Source organism: Leptonychotes weddellii, chromosome 10, assembly GCF_054177405.1.
Source record: "Leptonychotes weddellii isolate Sample4059 chromosome 10, ASM5417740v2, whole genome shotgun sequence".
Taxonomy (NCBI): Eukaryota; Metazoa; Chordata; class Mammalia; order Carnivora; family Phocidae; genus Leptonychotes; species Leptonychotes weddellii.
In genome coordinates this window covers 4,310,319-4,329,058 of record NC_138378.1, presented here as the reverse complement: position 1 = coordinate 4,329,058, position 18,740 = coordinate 4,310,319, and the positions used below count along the sequence as shown (strand labels likewise).

At 51.7% G+C, this 18,740-nt stretch overlaps 1 protein-coding gene across 1 annotated transcript in view; it reads right to left on the bottom strand.

Moving 5' to 3' along the window:
* Positions 1-6,465, bottom strand: part of APCDD1L (APC down-regulated 1 like) — a 9,372-nt gene extending 2,907 nt beyond the window's left edge. Inside the window, exons 1-3 of the mRNA XM_081832257.1 lie at positions 6,420-6,465; positions 5,933-6,071; positions 2,521-3,073 (exon numbers count right to left, since the gene is read on the bottom strand). Coding sequence (XP_081688383.1) covers positions 2,521-3,073; positions 5,933-6,071; positions 6,420-6,465 — 738 coding nt within the window. The remainder of the gene's footprint in view (positions 1-2,520; positions 3,074-5,932; positions 6,072-6,419) is intronic.
* Between the last annotated feature and the right edge of the window lie 12,275 nt (positions 6,466-18,740).

Here is an 18,740-nt window from a genome sequence, read left to right as displayed (position 1 = left end):
CCCTTTCTGGCATCATTCTGCAGAGGTCTGGAGATGCACGGGTTAATAAACAAGGCCCCAGCCAGCAGAATTCACACTTGTGCAGGAGCCAAACTCTTACTGGTTCAAACCTGTTACATAAAGTTATTTCTCAAACAGCACATAACAGTTTCTAATTAACCCCCAGAGGTGACACCAGGCTTAGATGATTTTGGTCGAGTGTTGGCTGATTGATTAGGATTCTACATCCAGGCAATGAATTTGGGGATCAAATTGGTTTTAAATTAACTTCTAAAAATGTTCGTGTTTACCATCTGGTTTGGGTCATGGGCAAGGCTTGGACCCCAGAGAGCATAAGGTAACGACTAATTCGTTACTTGGGGGTTTATCTGCAGCATTTTCTTCTTTGAAATTCTGTCTGTCTCTTTCTTTTTTTTTCCCGGGGAGGGGGCAGTTGCTGAGCAGATATTTAACTTAATGTCTGTGCATCTGGCACTGTTCATCTATGCACACATTCCCGCTCTGCTTCTCGATCACGGGGCAGGTTGCTTTGGCCGCGCTGGCTGGTCAGGCAGCAGGAGGGCAGGGGTCTGCGGCCCCAGAGCCCTGGGGAGACATGAAAATTGTTATCCGCAGCGCCCCGGGGGTCCGTCCTTTCTGTGTTCAGAGCAGTTTGCCCTCCTAATGAGGTGGTGGGCGCCGGTAATCACCCCACTGCTGGTGCCTTCTCCTAAGTAGGATTAACGTCAGACCAGCCTAGAACACTGCCTGCCAAAAAGGGAACGATTTTGAGGTCATGAAAAGAACTCGGGCTGATTTTCTGATTATGAGAACTTCTTGTGCTTCTTCTCTGCTCCCCAGATCCTGGGTTGGGAGGAGGGGGTGGGAGAGGAGAAGAGGGCAGCGGGGCTCATCCCTAGTGCCCTTCTTTGGGGTCCTAATGAGCAGCTGCTCCCAGATGTGAGAAGTTGCCCATCTGGTTTAGTGAATGCTGAGTACCCAGTAGGCACTCAGTACATGCTGATGACGTGAGGGTCGCCTAAGGGCTCACTTGACGGGCTCCTGAACTCATGCATCCAGTCTGTTCGTTCTCACTTTTGAAAAATATTCCTTGGGTACTTAGTAGAGACATTCTTCACATGGCATCCTACCTTGACTTCAGTTTCAATAAACCCTAACTGATAAAAGTTAACTTTTCTTGTAATTGCCAGTGTAGGCAACAAACCTCTGTAACTTCTGGAACCTCTGACTTTGTTGCCTGTCTCCTAGTAACAGTGTTACAGATACTGGGAACATGTTTGCACTCAATTAGGGAGAATAAAGGCTTCATAGTCCTAGTGTTCCTGGGTCACAAATTAATGCTTTAAGACTTGGGTAAGCAGTTTTAATTGAATTGGTTTCTGTTTAAATTCTATGTGTTTTATTTTATGCTCCTACAGACATTTTTCTGGGGGTGGGGGGTGGTCCCGAGGCTTCACCAGCTGCCCCGGAGAAGTCCCGAGCCTCCCCGCCGTGTGGGCCAGGCGCTGCACTACTTGCCAAGAGTACATCACACAAATGAATCGCAGATCTTTCTGCCTGTGTGCTCATCAGGCAGGGAAGGGCTACCAGATCTCCCCCGAGTGGGGGGCGGTGTGTTTGTGACCGCTTAATTTAAAATCGAGGTTAAGCACCTCAAGTGAAATTCACATTGGAGTTGGGGTGGAGGAAGTAAATCTCCCTTTATAGGGCAGCCTCCTGCCCCGAGGGCAGTCCATGGGTCATCTGGGAGCCTGTTGGAAATGCAGAGTCCCAGGTCCCACCCCAGACCCACAGGACCTGCCCCTGCATTCTCAGAAGATGCCCAGGTGATGGCATCTTGAGAGCAGAGTCTGAGGAGTGCTGCTCTCCCCAGCATTCGTGTGAAGGGGTACACTCAACATCTCTGGCTCCAGACAATAGAGAGGGCCACACGGAGCTTTTGGGGGAAACTTCCACAGGCTCTGTGGCCGTCCAGCAGAGCCCTGGAGGAGGGCTGACCTCTCCCTTGTTCATTCACTAACATTTATTTGCCCCGACTCTGCCAGACCCTGGGCCGTGAGTGGGAACCCAGGAGAGAACGGGGCCCCGCCCTTGCAGAGAGTCTTCTTCTAGGGGAGAAGGTAGCAACTAACAAACGAACCATGCAGCCCAGGGAAGCTGAGTGCTGGAAAATGTGCAGAGTGGGGATTGGAGGGAACAATCTGAGAGATCTGAGAACTGAGAGAGACCTGCCCATGCCCAGGTGCCTAGCAGGGGCAGAAGGGAGGAACCCTGTGGGGCCCACAAGAAGGATGTCAGGAGGATCAGACACAGACAAGCTGAGCAGTGGTTCCTTTGGAAAAAGCCAGCCCTGTAAAGACCTGAGAAAAGATGTCTCAAGCAGAGGGAACAGCATGTGCAAATGTCCTGAGGTAAGCAGGCCAGCCTGGGGATGCAGAGAGGGTCCTAGGCAGGGACCAGACCATAGAGGGCCCACTGGGCTGGGGCTCAGAGCTCGCCCTCCCAGGGCCCCAGACTCACCAGGGCACTCTGCAGCGGGCGCTGGTAGCCCGTGGGCCGGTAATGCCGCCTCTCCACTTGGTCGGTGTGGATGTCCCCCAGGTATAGCTCCTCCACTAGCCGGGGCCCCGCCCGGGGCTGCAGCTGCAGGTGGCGCTGCATGCGGACCAGGCTGAGCTCATGCATGGTGAAGCCCAGGGCTTCTGTGCAGTCCCGCCTGGCCCGGGCGCTCAGCAGCTCATACAGTGCCCCGGGCAACCAGGCCCGGGCTGGGGGCAGCCGCTGGGCACAGTCCCGGCCTGCCCAGGTCTGGTTGAGGCTCCTGGTGACATCGAGCAGGGCGTGGCGGCTGTGAAAGACGATACCCACCTTGTGCAGGTGGTAGTCGGCCTCAGTGGCACCTCGGGTGACCCAGGAGGCCCGGCGCAGGCGGACCTTGCCCTTGATGAGCAGGGAGTGGGCAGGCTCCCGGCAGAAGGGGTCCCTGTAGTAGAACTGGTAGGCTCGGAAGAGGCGGTTGGGGTAGAAGGTGTAGGAGCGGGCGAGGAACTCGGGTCCTGGGCGCACCTCACAGCTGTCAGAGAGAGACAGAGAGAGAGAGAGAGATGGGGGTTGGGCAGAGCAGGGAGAACCTGCACGGTGAGCCCCTCTCCCTCTGTCCTGGGCTCCTGCTCCCATAGCCTCTATTTTAGACCTCGGCCCCTACAGCCTCAGTTTCCCTGAGTGGTTTCAGCCCCACCCTAGAGGCCAAGGGCCATCCACTTGCTTCGTGGCCTCCACAAAAGCCTTCTTCTACTTCCTGCAATCCTAATTGCTTCTTCAGCCAACATCCTCCCTCGTGGCGCAGGTCCTCATACCTGTGAGTACCTACTGGCCCAGGAAATACCCAGACTGTGTAGCAGAGGACCTGGGTTCAGATCCCATTCCTGTCCCTCAGCAGCTGTGGATACTGCCCAGCTCCTTCCTCTGTGACACGGGGACATCAGACCCACAGTCAGGGTTTCCCGGAAGCGCGAGGCACAGTGTCCAGGAGGTGCTTAGGAAACAGAGGCTCCTTTGCACCATTTGGGGAGCTCCATGCCATGAGCTCGAGGAGGCGGTGGCCTCCCCGTTCTCTCCCCCATGGATCCCTGGCACCTGGCCCAGAGCCTGGCACCCAGCGGACCCTCCCCGGGGCCTCACTGAGGGAATCATGGTTGATGGGCAGTTACATCCAGTCTCCCCTTCGCTAGGTTGACTTCCCTGACCAAGTTTCATTCGTGCCTGTGACAGCTTGTTGATCTAAGCCAGGGGTCACCAAACTTTTTCTGTAAAGGGTCAGATAATAAGTATTTTTGTTTTGGGGGGCCAGGTAGTCTCTAGAGCTAAAGCAGCCAGAGACAATAAGTAAATGCGGTGGGGTGGGGCATGGTTGTGTGCCAATAAGACTTTATTTAAAAAAAACAGGTGGTGGGCTGGACCTGGCCCCCAGGATGGCTTCTGCTGGTGGTGGAGAAAGCACAGCCTGGGGTTGAGCACAAAGGGAACCTGAATGACTCCCAGACCCACGGCCGCAGCCTGGATTGGGGGCAGGGGAGCCTCTGAGACTGCATCGAGGGTGCAGACGGGGTGGATGTTGGGTGAGTTCCAGGGGGAAACAGAGCAGGTGGGGCCCACTTCACTCGCCGCTGTGAACACACACCACCGTTTCTGTTACCTTCTCAGTAGTTTTCATAGCAAGGCTGATGGAGCAGAGGAAACGTGTTCTTACCCAGCACGAAAACAGTTCCCTTTTCTTTTCTTTCAATCTTTCTGATTATGTTAAGGAGAAAGTCTCTGTTGGAGCTAACGTGTCTTTAACGCCAACCTCCCTTTTCTCCCAGAGAAAACAGACTCAGGACCTGAGGCAGGCAAAGAATCTAGCGAGAATTTAATTATGTTGTTTTGTTTTCATTGACTTTCTTTTTACAGTTACCTCCTATTTATGGCAGGTGGCTCTGCTCTCCCTATCCAAGGTGATATTACGCTTCCTTTAAAAATAATTATAGTACGCTGTAAATGTGTGCAGTTTACTGTATACCAATTATACCTCAATAAAGCTGGAAAAATAAATGAATATATTTAGGTAAACAAAAGCAAGCTGGTTTAAAGAAAAATGGTAAGGAAATGCCAGTACAGGAGGTCGTTGAAGACGGAGAGGGGTGACTCATACACCTTAGGGTGGGCTAAAGTCCTGTCCTCACCTGCATCTTGGACAGGGCTGGGGGAGAGAGATTTGGCTAATGGGATGCAGCAGGCCACAGTGGACCACCTCAGTGGGGTTCCCAGACTCTGGATCGTTCCCTGCATTGCCTCCAGGAAGCAGCAAATCCTGTCTGGAGAGCATGAAGAGGAACTTTCTAGGAAGAAAGTTCTAGAAGTTTCTAGAAGAACTGTCCTGGAATGCTGTTGTCTCAGGGCAGAAGCAGACTGCACCCAGTTCTGACCTTCCCCACAGCCCAGTTCTGTCTTGGGGTGACCCACACCAGTGGCACCTGGATCTTACCTGGACTGTGCAGTCAGGGTGGGGGCAGAGCCTGGGAACGCATCCAAAGTGGCTTTACAGAGCTCATGTCCCCTCCCTCCACCCAGAGTGCTAACAGATGTTTGGCAGTTGAGTTTCTCCCTGACCCCAGGAGGTGCACGGAGGACGTGGAGAGGCCAGTCCCTGACCCCAGAACAGGACTGGCCCCAAGGGGATGGCGGGGGAGGAAAGGATGTACTAGGTGTGGAGGAGGCCACTGCCTCCCTTCTCCCTCACCCAGGAGGGAGGACTCAGACAGCTCTTGTAGATTTTATGCCCCATGGATGAGGGTTAGAGCACAAAGCCCATTACCGCAGAGCAGCAAACAGGACCTCTAAAATGTCAGGCAAGCCTGTCTGGTTAGGAAGAGAATTCGATGGACAAGCAAGACACCTGGGTCCTCTTTGGCCTGCCACGTCCTGCCTCAGGACCTTTGCACCAGCCTCTCCAGAGGAGCTCTTCCCCTGGCTGACTCTTCTTTCAGCTCTCAACTGAATGTTACCACCTCTGAGAAGCCCCCACCCCGGTCACTGACTATCACATCCTTGGTTCTGTGTCCTTCATGGCAGAGCTTAGCACCATCTCAATTTACAACACTTACTTCTGTGTTCGCATGTCTGGTTCCTGCCCCACAGTGGTTCGCCCATGCCTAGTGGGCACTCAGTAAGTATTGTATCCTGGGTGCTCAGCATGTTGCACACACGGATTTCATCCATGGCCGCGTGCGGCTGGGGCATGTCCTGCCTGCCAGGCTGTGGAGGGGGGCCGGCAAAGCCACGTGTTGGGCAGGTAGCGGGCCTCCTGGACAACTGGATGAATTGTGCCGTGTGGACGCTGAGGCTCAGAGAGGGTGAAGTCTCCCTGCCCGGGGGCCTGTGATCAGGGTCTTACCTGGTGGAGACCCAGGGCCCGTCGAGGCGTGGGGGCAGCAGTGCAGCGATGGGCGCTCTGTTGGGCAGGGGCTGTTGGCAGCGGGGTTCCCAGTGTACACGGCTACCCCCGGCAGTCCCAGTCGCCTCTGCAGTGCGGGCTGCAAAGCAGACAGACATGAGTGAGTGATCCTGATGCACTCCAGAAACTGCCTGCCGGGCCTGCCCTCCCAGCCCATCCTGGGCCACAGCAGGGTCAGGGAGCCAGCCAGAGTCTGCCTCTACCTCCACCTTGGCCCCTCCCTGGGGCGCCCAGCTCTACCTTAGCCACACCCAAGTCAGGGTGCCTCGATCAGCATCTGGACTCATCATCTCCTGGATCTCAGACATGACCCCCATGGAATACTAGCCTCCTGGAGGGAGCGGCCCTGGGCTCCTGAGCTAGAAAGCCTCCGAGAATTACTGGGCCACGCCAGACTCCCAGAGGGTCAGACCTTCCGAAGACTCACCTGCCGTGGCCAGGCACTGCCTCACGTGGTGGCTGAAGGACTGCATTCCAGGACAAGGGGCCCTCTAGACTCAGAATAAGGTGCTGGGGCAGTGGGACTTCACCTCCCCCCACCCCGCCCCCCGCCATGCACCGAAGAGCCCAGGTCCTCCTTGACTTCTGCCCTATGGAACAGGCCAGAACTGCTACCTGCTTCTGGAGGCCACTCACGTAATGGTCCCTCCTTGGTACCAGGCCCACGTGCTGTCTGTCTGCACACCACGGGCCCCAGGCCATCACCCGCCACATAGTGGTGCCCAGGAAATGTGTGGTGGGTACTGAGGCTGATGCACACAGCTGACGGTGGGGCGGGGGAGGAATCGGAGGCTCGCGGAGGATGGCTGTGAGCAGCAGGGGCCTCAGGCCCTCCTGAGTGACCCCCACATGTGCTCATCTTATGGAGACAAGCCAGGCTTGGCCTTGGGACTGTGCTCAATCTCTTCTACTTGCTATCCCAAGGCGAGAGCACCAGGGTCTTCAGCTGCTAAAGGGCAGCGATTTCCCCAGAAACTGTCATTTCCACTCAGAGGCTTGGGCTTGACATAACCCAGATGGCGGGATGTGTGGGAAGCTTGGCGGCGAGCAAGGTCCAAATATTACAGCAACGGGCTGTGTTCAGGGGCAGCCGGCCTTGACCCGCTGGCTGGCCCCCGCAGCAGGCTTTCCAAAGGCACTTCCTCCCACCGAGCCTGTGGGCCAAGTGTTTGGGGGCTGGCCTGGGGACACAGGCCCTGAGGGGCAGGGGCAGGGGCCCAGGAAGGCTTGTGGGCCGCGTGGAGAAGCAAACGAAAGGCACACTCTGCCCCCTTCTCCACCGCACACCACACCTTCCTGGTGCCACTGGAGAAGGCCTGGGGAAGCCTGAGGTCCCCACACTGTCCCTTGGCAGCTGTCTAATGGGGCGTGTGGCCCCCAAACGTGCCGCACCCCAGCAGCATCTCAGGAAAATGAGGCAGGTAGATCCCTCACTTCCTGGAGGCCTGGGGTCTCATGTGGAGACTCTTGGGGTCTCCGAGACCCGCAGAAAAAGCGCAGGTGCGGCCTACCACAGCCATGATGGCAGGCATGGTTTCTGTTAACCGTGTCCCACGGGTTTTAGTGGCTGCCTGATGATCTTTGCGACAACCCTCGGAGACAGGCGTGAGCATTAGCTTCCTCTCAGGGCCAGAGAGACAGGCTGGGTGAGCTGGGCTTTGCTCGCAGGCAGGCACGTGCTGCCCAGATGTGACAAAGGACAAAGCCCAGGTGGTCAGACTGGCCCGATGTTTCCACCGTTGGCCTCCTTCCATCACAGCAAGGGGTAAGTGCTGTTTTCAAGACTTGGGGGGATGAATTTGCTGAATGAATGAAGGAATGAATGAATGAGCAAGCATGTGAAAATGCCGGCACTGGGTCCTTGCTATATTCCTGGTGTGTCCTACCTGGTTTTAACCAGCCAAATAGGAGAAATGAAAACCCCCTCCCAGCCAGCTGGGGCTGACCTGGCCCCACACGGACACGTGGCCACTCGGGCCGCCCGAGGGCTCTCAGTGCCACCCTTCAGGGTGGTGCACAGCAAGGGGAGTCTGGAAAAAGAAGCTTATGGGTAGTTCTGTAGTAACTTGGGCACATCTCATTTCTGGAGGACCAGAAGCAGGATGTTATGGCGTGTGGGCGGGCACTGAAATTGGGCCAAATGGCTAGCATGGCCCTATCAGGGATCCTGAGCCAGGGCACGCCTCCGAGTCAGCATCTGGAACCTTCTTGTGCTCCAGCAAGCACCCTCGTCAGGAGACACAGGGTCCCCTGGACTCCGTTCTGCGGGTTAATGTGAACATTACCAGAGTCAAGGAAACCTACCTGGATGTGTTGATTTGGAGAATGTTGATTTGGAGAAGCAGAGGGAAGCAAAGGACCAAAGGGGTCAGTGTCACTTGAAAATCGAGCTTGTGTCTCAGAGCAAAATAGCAAACGGGCCCTGAAAATTATATTGACATTGTCTCCACGAAGCTCTGTTTCTTGAGGAAATGTTTCTGTTGAAAAGAAAACAGGCCTTTTCCCCCCGTACTCTCTGAAGGCACCGAGAAGAGATGGTGCCTAGATGTTACATTTGGTTGTGAATCCTCGGACAGCATGTTCCTGCTGAGTGTGTTTTAGTTTGTCTTGTTTTTCGATGATTTAATGAAGTCAGGAGACTACACGAAGTCTCTCTGTATTCAGAACAAGACACACACCAAACACAAAACACAACTGGAGACCTTCTTTGTGGAAATACCAGAGCAGAGCCTACCATCGCCTCTTGGCCGTTTGCAGAGCTTCGATGTAAAGGTTGCAAAAATTAAATCAACCGGTTACAAATGAATCCGGGCAAGTTGTTCTGTTGCAGCTTTTGAGGTAGCTTTTTGATTTTTTTCTTTCTCTCCCCTCTTCCTGCCCCCCCCGCCCCGCCCCTGAAAAGTCTTAGCTAAAGGAACATCTGAAAGCAGATGGTGCTGTGGGCCAATTGCACAACTTTTCACAGGGACCTGTTAGACTGAGTTCAATGCATGGGCCAAATTGATTTTTATCAACCATGGATTTTTAATTAACAGCGGTGTCCACTTACCGCCATCCATTATTTACTGTTTACCCACTAATTAAAAATTATGCTGCTTTTGCACTCATAAGAGCAGGGACATTTGAAATTAGATAGCATCGTTCAAATTACCTGCAGAATTACATCCAGAGTGCCCAATTGCTCAGACCAAGCTTCTGGGGTTTAAAATATGATCTGCTCCAACCTTTACATGTTACCGTGAGTCAGAATGCCAGAAACAGCCTACACAGGCCCACACCGTATGGAGCCTGCCTGGGATCTTAAGGGGGAAGGATGCTTGCTTTACTCTACCGAGCACAGGCACTTGGCTGAGATCATCTGCATTTTGGTGGCGAGTCCTTCTAGCAATCCCAGAGGGAGTAGCCTGTCCATGCATCCCACGTGCCCATCGTATCTGTGGACCAGCTGGGGTGATCTGCATGACCACCCAGTGCATAGGTTTTGCCCATGCCCCCATTCTGCAGACGAGGAAACAGGTTCAGAGAGGTGGAGTCACTTCCCCAGGCAGATGCTTCTTATCCAATTAAAAAATAAAATTTTGGTGCAATGCACCTAACATACAACTCATCATTTTAACTGTTGTAAAGCGTACAAGTAAAATTCAGCAGCATTTAGGCCATTCCTCATGCTGTGCAGCTGTTACCACTGTCTGGTTCCAGAATATTCTTATCACCCCAAAAGGAGGCCCTGTACGCATCAGTGGTCACTCTCCATTCTCTCCTCTCAAAGCCCGGCAACCACTAATCTGCTTTCTGTCTCCATGGATTTGCCTATTCTGGGTATTTCCTAGAACTGGCATTAAAAACAGGTGCCCTCCTCTTATCTAGCCTTCAGAGCACTTCTGTGCGGTGGACATGGTGATCCTCATTTTAGAGATGAAAATGTAGGCTCAGAAAGGTTCACACCCAGCTCCACAATGAGTGTTTTCCTCAAAGATCACGACAAGAATGGGCCTGAATGAAAAGGGGAGGAGGTGGAGAAAAGACCTGGGGTTTGTAGCCGGAGAAGCATCAGGTCTTCGGAGATCTTTCTTTTGGAGGCAAAACGTAACAGAAAAGCAGTCATCTTTCCTGTCCTAACTGGCTTGTACTGCGGCCCCGGGAGGGGTGCCAGGTGATTCGGGTGCGGCGGCAAGCACTTATCCCAGTGCTTAGGCACTGATTTTAGAGGGTGTTAAAAGCAGCCATGGTTAATGCAGCAAACTGGTGCTGTGTGGTCCGCATTGCCGAGGTCGAGACTGCATTTTAAAAGGGGGGTTGATCTGTGCTTGATTTGAAAATATTAAGGAATGCTTTAAGTGAATAACCTTTAATAAGTAAATGCATAAGTGACTCATGGATAGCCCGAGGGAGGTGCACAGAATGAAGGGGGGCAGGCGTGAGGTTAACCCATCACTGCACCTCAACAATGCAGAAGGACAGTGGCTGTGTGTCCTAGAGCAGCTGTTTCAAAAGACCACAGACGGGGTGACCTAAACAACGCAACTTCATTCTATCCGAGCCGGCAGGCCAGAAGTCTGCGATCAAGGTGTGGGCAGGGCCGTGCTCTCCTGAGGCCACAGGGGAGGATCCTTCCGGCGTCTTCCGGCTTCTGGTGGCTCCAGCCATTCTTTGGCTTGTAGATGCATCGCTCCAGTTTCTGCCTCCATCTACACATGGACTTCTTTTCTGTCTTTCCAGCGTCGTCATCCGCCACATCCCACCATATTTCTCTATGGGGTGTTCCTAGGGAAGAACAAGGAGGAAACTTTCCTGCCTCAGGGCCGTTGCACACGCTGTTCCTTAGCCAGAGCTCTCTTCCCTCTGCTTTGTGCTGAGTTCTCCCTCTGTACTGAGGTCTGAGGATAAATGACAACTCCAGGCAGGTTGATGCCGAACACCCCCTTCTGCTATTTTCTGCTCCCTTTTTGTTCTGTGTAGCACTCATTGCAGCGGACAATTAATTACCTGCTTTCTTTTGTTTACTTTTATTTTTTGGCTTTTCCATTTGAAATAATTTCAGACTTACAAAAATGTTGCAAAAGCAATAGAAAGTTCTAGCATACCCTTCATCTAGTTCCCCAAATGCTACTGTCACCCACAGACATAGTACTTGATCAAAACCAGGACATTGACATCCATACAGTGTTACTAACTAATCTACAAACCCTAGGCAGGTTTCACCAACTGCCCCATCAGTGTCCCTTTTTGGTGTAGGATCCAATTCAGGATCACACATCACATTTATTTTCCACGTCTCTCATCTCCTTTAACTAAGAACTTCCTTGGTCTTTGTCTTTCACAACCTTGACACCTTTTGAAGAGTACTGGCTGGTATTTTGTAGTGTGTTCCTCAGTTTGGGCTTGTCTGAGGTTTCTTCATGATTTAATTCAGCTTATGGAGTTCTGGTAAGAATGCCATAGAGGTGATGTTGTGTGACTCTCAGTACATGGTGTCCCTTTGTCCCAATACTGGTGATGTTCACTTTGATTACTTGCTTCAGGAGGTGACTGCCAGGTTTCTCCACTTTTAAATTACTACTTTTTTCTTTGTAATTAATAATTATCTTATGGGGATAGACTTAGATAATGTAAATGGCTTGTTTTTCATTATACTTTCCCCCCACTAATTTTGGCATCTACTGATGACCATTGATGATTCTTGCCTACAACAGTTATTACTGCAATGTTTTCCAAATGGGCATCCCCTAGTTCCATCATCCCTTCCGAATTTACTGATTGGAACTGTGCTGTAAGGAAGCATGGTCTCTTCTCCCATTTATCTCTTTATTTAATTGTTATTTGTATTAGTATGAACCCAGATATATTTATTTTATAGGTTACAATCCACTGCTATCATCTATTCATTTTGTTGCTGAATTGTCCCTGATTTGGTCCTGAGGAGATCCTTCAACTTAGCTCTTGTGTATCTTTCTACATGACCTTGTCATTTTTGTGAGCACATCCTCATTTTCTGGTGCTGGAAGATCTTCCAGGCTCGTTTTGTACTTTCCCTGCCTTTGCCCTGGAATCAACATTTCTTCAAGGAGGCCTGGTTCCTTTTTTCTGGAGGATGGTGTTTAGAAACCAAGATCTGGGTGCTAGGTGTGCTCACTGCTGCTGGGGTGTTCCTCTAGGTTCCTCAGTTTTTCCTTCCTTCCTTCCTTCCTTTTTCTTTCTTCCTTCCTTCTTCCTTCTTCTTCTTTCTTTCCTCTTCTGTCTCTCTCTCCTTCCTTCCTTTTTCTTTCTTCCTTCCTTCTTCTTTCTTTCTTTTCTTTCTTTCTTTCTTTCTCTTCTGTCTCTCTCTCCTTCCTTCCTTCCCTTTCCTCTCTCTCCATTTCTTTCTTTTCTTTTCTTTTTTTCTTTCTTTCCCTTTCCTCCTTTCTTCCTTCCTGTCTCTTACTGTGTTCCCCACTAGTCTGCCTGCTCATGAGGGCAGGTCTTTATCTCTCTTGCTTACTGCTAATTCTTCAGCATGTAGCACAATGCCTGATGGATGCTCAATTCATATTTGTTGTCAAGCCACCAAAGCACTTAGAACAATGCCTGTTCATAGTAAGTGGTCAATAAATGCTAGCTATAATTGCTCCTGTAGTTGAATGAATGAATAAATGACTTGTGAACCATAAGACTGATGCACATGAGCTCCTTGTTGACACTTCTCCCACCCTTTGGGGTTTCCCCTCCTAAAAATCAGCTAGTGATCTCCATTACATATGTGGCTATTCAAGTTAGGCTTGAATTGAAACAGAGAAAGAGAAGGCTTATAGTTCTTGGTATCACTAACAATCTGGCTAAGGGTGAAAGGATAGTAGGTAAGGGAGTTCCCAGCAGGCTGGGGATCTTGGATGATCCATGCAAGTAGAGAGGAAAGAGAAGTAGGTGGAGATTTAAGTGTGAGCATCAAATCCTGCTGAGAGCTTCGAGGACAGGCTGGATCCAGCAACAGAACCTGATGCCAGGTGCTTTGCTTGAAAGCCTTTGTGTAGGAACCCATCCCAGCCAAACCAGGACCCTGATGTGGTTGCACACCCCAGGGAAGGCTCCACCTAGCTCATGGCGCTGTTCAATAGAAACAGAATGGGAGTCACAAATGTGAGCCATGCATGTGATTTTGCATTTTCTAGTAGCCACATTAAAACAGCTAGAAAGTGACAGGTGAAATTAATGTTAATGATATTTTACTCAGCCCCAAATATTATGTTTTAACATGTAGTAAATATGAAAACTATTTATATGTTTTTGTTTTTGTTTTTCATAAAAGGCTTGGAAATCACGTGTGTATTTACAGTCTTAACACAACTCAGTTTAGACTGGCTGTGTTTCAAGGGCTTGGGAGTCCCATGTGGCCGGTGGCCGCCATCCTGGACAGCCTAGCTCTGGCGCAAGCATGGAGTGTAGGTGTCACATTTTGTTGTATTGGAGGTTTTCAAGCTGGTTTCTGAAGACCACTGGCAGCTTTGGGGGGAGAAAAGGGGAGACCCAGTGAGTGGAGCTCTAGCCGCCCCCCCCCCCACCGGCTTTAGCCCAAGTAGCCCCCTGGTTTATATAGTGGGATGCTGATTAAGATCTGCTTTGAAAAAAAAAGTGTTCTCTTGCTTAAAAAAAAAAAGTCTGAAATCCTCTGGTTTATTTCAAAATCCTCAGCTTGAGGTAATTCACCTAGAATGTTTGGACTTGGAAGCTTATGCACATTTTAAATAAAAATCCCCGCCCCAAAAAAGAATCTCTCTTGATTAGAGGTGGCCGCCTTTTACGAATTGAGATGTGCTGGAGTGCAATGGTACTCGCCGGTTGCTTGGCCAACAAGCTTCGGAAACCGGCTGTGGAAATGGCAGCCGTCACTGTGTTGCTACAGCAAAAGATGTGCTTTCCAATGAAGTCGTTGCACGAAAGGCACGCAGAGTTTCCATTTAAACTCCCCCGAGAAGGTTACAGATTGTCATGCTATGACAGTACCAGCAAATCGCAGAAATATGAAGACAAACTCTGAATCCTAAGGAGCCAAACTTCCCCTCTGGTGTGGATGGCTGGTCTTCAGATCCCTCATATGTCCCTCATTTGGCCATAATTGAAACTCATCATCCATCTAATCCGAGGCCTTTGTGTTCAAGGCCGAGCGGTGGGGGCGGGGGGAGAGATGGGCTTTGCGTTGTTGGAAACCTCAGAGATGGTGCGCGCTAGAAAAAGTACACTCTGCTGTCCATTCCCTGCAGCATCCTGGACTTTGAAGCACGCCCTCCTTTGCTGGCGGAGCTCGGAGAGTGGAAAGTCGCCCCGAGGAATTCTGGAGGGACTGGGTGCCTGGAGAAGCAGATTCCCAGCCGGCGGGAAGGAAGAGGGCATCAGAGTCAGATGTCAGTGTGTTGAAAGGCTAGTGAAGGGCAGAGCTTGGTTTGTCCCTGTTTACCCAGTTCTCCACGAAAAGTCCCAGGTCAGGCCGGACCACGGACGGGGTAGGTGAAAAAGGTGGGCCTCACTTGGTGCTACCTGGAGGAGGTGGTTGCTTTATGTTTGTGTTTCCAAAATTGAAAACATTTCGTAATGGAGAGCGGCTGGTCACGCAGACATCCCCCCCCACAGTGTTGAGCATTTCCTGTGGAGGGAAAAGGAAATGTACAGCTCCTGGGATGGGAAAGGAACGGAGCGGGGGGTTTGGGAGACGACGAGTCTGCCCCACCAGGCCTGGCTCATCAGCCAGTGTTTTTTGTTTGTTTGTTCAGGAATGTTCCAGTACACAAACGGTTCACCTCAAAACTCTCCCTCAGCCCCATGATAATGCTAATTACTCCTCGTTCTGGCTGGGGTTTCCACCCAGATGAAAACTGGGAAAGCCCAGCCAAAGCCCAGCTGTTTCCAAATAGCCAAGGCATTAGGGTGATTGATGGAAGTTTTTGCCTTTTCACCCAGATGTTCTGGTGTCTTGGAGACAAGGCCTCGTCAGCTCGACTCTAGCGCCTGTGTTCCCAGATCTGCACGTTGGCCCCTCAATGTTCATAATTTATGCCAAATCCAGTCAGTGCTGTCCAATGATATCAGCAGTTCTGACCCGTGCTTTGAGGAGGGGGTGAGGGGTATGGGGGGCGGGGCTCGGAAGGATGGAGCATGGGCTTCCTGGGGGCTTCTGTGTGTGCCCAGGCCGATCATCCTGGTGTCTGCAATAAGGGTGTGGTTCCAAGTCAGTATTTGTTCAATAGAACGTGTGTCTAGAAGTCTCCCTTGTTCGCCCTCTTGGCAGAAGACTGAAGCTTTCATTGTTCTACAGAACAGGAATTTGGTAAGATAATCACAAGGTTTTGACACATTCAATAAGAAAGAAGACGTGTGTGTCATCGCGGTGACGACTGGAAAAAAGCAAAGGAAAAGGGATCTTCGGGCAGTCCCTTGAGGAGCTTAGCTCTTCATGGGGCCTTGGGAGCTGGTTCTCCACCAGCTCTTCCCTGGAGGGGCCAAGAACGTTCTTGTCCCACGGAAATGTTAGGTCTTGAAGAGAGGAGGACGGAGGTTGGCGGTTTCTGTTGAGCGTCTTTGGGCCTGAGAACTGCCCGGAGATGTGGGGGGTCACGGGGAGCAACCCGGGCCTTGGGGGAAGTACACCACTTGCCGGGCTGTTCACGGGAGTCTCCACAAGGGGGCCCTCTTGAGCTTTGGTTGGGGTGGTTGGGCGCCCCGTGTGAGACCGGGCACCGCCTCCTCCAGGGTCGGCCTCCAGCCCGGGGCCACCGAGGCTCCCTCGTCCACCCTGACGTCGGTGAAGAGCGAGCCCATGGAAGTCCAGCTCCGGGCCCCATGCTTTCTCCCACGGGGCATCGTTTCTACTCCCACCGAGAACGTATCTGGAGACTGAAGGACACGGGTAATGGGGTCACCTAGCCTTGCCTCGTTTCAAAGAAGTTTGCAGCGCGGAACAAAGACTCCAATGGGAACCACAAGAAGGAGCATCTAGGAAGCTTCATAAACAATGAAACAAAACATCCTGGCTCCTTGAGCCTTTCCCTAAAGACACAGATGGGGGAGGGGAGGCCTTTGGGTCAGCGGCGACAGGAAGCGCGGAGATGTTAAAATGCAGGAAAATTATTGTAATTTCACAAATCAATTTTTCTTACATTGTGTTGAGATTAAGTTCGTGGTCTCTTCCATACATTGAAAATAACGAATTTCCCTGGAGAGCAATTTTGTGGGAAAACCTACAACATGTTTCGAAAAACCCATTTTGTTAGGAGTTACCAGATTTTATTTTAAGAGAAATGGTAATATTTAATTATGGCATTATTTTACCGTCTAGAAAATTAATGTGCTTTCAGAGTTTCAGGAGAAAGGCCTGCTGTGAGGCCGAACCCTATTTTTAAATTACCATACAAATAGAATCCCAAAGACGCAAATATTGGCTTAAGTGTTGCAGACGAGGTCCAGGAAAATGCGTTGGTTCCTAAATGTTAAATAAACAGGCTTGTAATTCTTGCCTTCCCCTGCGACCCCCGGGCCAGGGCAGTCTCACGCTGGGGAGGTACACACGGCTCCTGGTGGGGATGCAGTAGGTGCGCTGGGGACGGCCACCGCCGATTTGTCATCCGTGTCCTGTGACCGTCCCGGGAACGAGCCCACATTTCTGTAAAGCTCTAGAGTCTGCAAAGCCCGCATTTACTTCTCCGCTCGGTCGTGCTAACAAGCCTTTGGGGGTGGGAACCGTCATCGCCCCATCTTACAGATGGGGAAACAGAGGCACAGGGAAAGGAGAGTCTGAGAGTGTCACATCCAGGTCGGTGGGTGGAAAGACCCAAACTCCAGACCAGGTCCGTTACCTGTACATTCTGGCTTCCTTCCACCCCCACGCAGCCCCTGGTCCTTGCTCTCCATTTATTGAGCATCTGCTGTGTGCCTGCCCCCCCTTCCCCCCTCCTCTGGTGGCAAAGATGCTTCTACGACGGCTCAGGGTCTGATATTCCGAGCCAGGGCAATCGATAGAACCTTGGAGATGTTCTGCCCGATGCCGATGCCCTTTGCTGGCGGGAGAACCAAGGAGGGGCCTCCAGGAAGGGCCTCACCGCCTATATGCTCCTTGAGAGCCTTGCAGGGTGAGGAGCTGCTTGACAGGTGGACGCGAGCCCTAATGGGCACTCGGGCAGAGGCTGTGAAGGTAGCAGGGAGGTGTGAAGTAGCAGGCAGTCTGAGGGAGACGCAATTAGTCCCCGGGACGGGTGGGCACAGGGCGAGGGGGGAGGCAGGCAGCCCCGGGAGCGACGCGGGGGGCCCTGGGAGCCACTTCAGGGGGGTCTGGAGTGTTCTTCAAACAGAGGGAGCCATGTGGGGGGCTGAGAGCAGGTGGGCGTTCTGAAAGGCAGGGCTTTCCAAGGGCGCCCGTGCCTACCTGGGGGACGCTGGCCGGGATTTGGGGGGGGGAGCACGATGGACAGCTTACATCTGATTAGTGACATGTCCATTTTGATTCGGTTCAATAACTGACACATGGGGCCTGGGATTTTGTTAGCACGAGGCTAACGCATACAGGGTTAGGTTGTTTTTTTTAAATAAGTGAAAATGAGTTACTTGCTTTAGAGAGAAACGGCGACCCAATTATAGGACAGTAGCGGTCAGATGTGGCCAAATTGCCGTGGTGGCGTATGGTGACAGGCAGGCAGGCAGGGGCCAGGGCTCAAAGGCCTCCTGGCTTGTGTTAAGGATGATCTACTGTGTGTGGGGGGGGGGAGGGGTGAGGTGGGGAAGGAAGGGCTCAAACCCGTGAGAGACCACCTCAAATCCCAGGCACGGAGGTGAGGCTGGGCAGGCAGCGTGGAGGTGCTGGTGCTGCTGAGATGTGGGGTGAGGGCAGGGAGGAGAGGTGCTGTGGGTATGTGGGTTCTGAGCCTGGAGCCTAGAGGGGATGGTGGGGCCACTCCCAAGATTGAAAACTGGGGAGCTCTGTTTCTGGGCTGCGCTGTTTGAGGAGCTGATGGGGCATCCAGGAGGAGGCAGCCCTCACGGGGGGCTCAGTGGGGCCACCCACCTGTCCACGGTGCACACATGGGGTGAGGGTGCAAGTCGGCCAGGGGCAGCGTCCCAAGGGAAGGGCCAGGTGGGGCCCAAGGAGGGCCACTCAGAGGGGAGCAGAAGTTCTGGGAGCAGGTTGTTCAAAAGTGGGGTTGCAGATAAAACACAAGATGCACACTTAAATTTGATTTCCAGATACATAACGCAACATTTTTTAGTATCAGTGTATCTCAAATATCGCACGGATGAGTGTAGGCGTTTGGAGGAGAGAGAGACAAAACCAGAGGGATAGAGAGATTGTGTTTTATGACTTAATTATTATTTTTATATAAGATCTTTTATGCCATACACAGGGCAAGAAAAAAATGAATCAGAAGATACAGAAAAGCATGAAGGTGACATAAAAGCTCACCCACAATCGCCTCACCCACAGTGGATTGCCATTAACCTGCTGGTACACATTACCCTTTAGATTCTAGAGGCTGGGATGCAGGGAAAGGCAGAGCGCGGGGACTCTGGTGCCTTTTGAACTTCCGTCTCTGTAACAATGCCTGGCCCATGGCAGGCACACAGTACATTTCTGCTGAATGAATGGATAAATCTTTCTAGACTTCTTTTCTTTTATACACAGATACATGCATTTATTCCATTATTGTTTACAAAAATGGGACCATTTTATGCATATTATTTGAAACCTATGTTTTTAACTTCATAATAGATTTTAGAAATCTTTGAGGAAGGT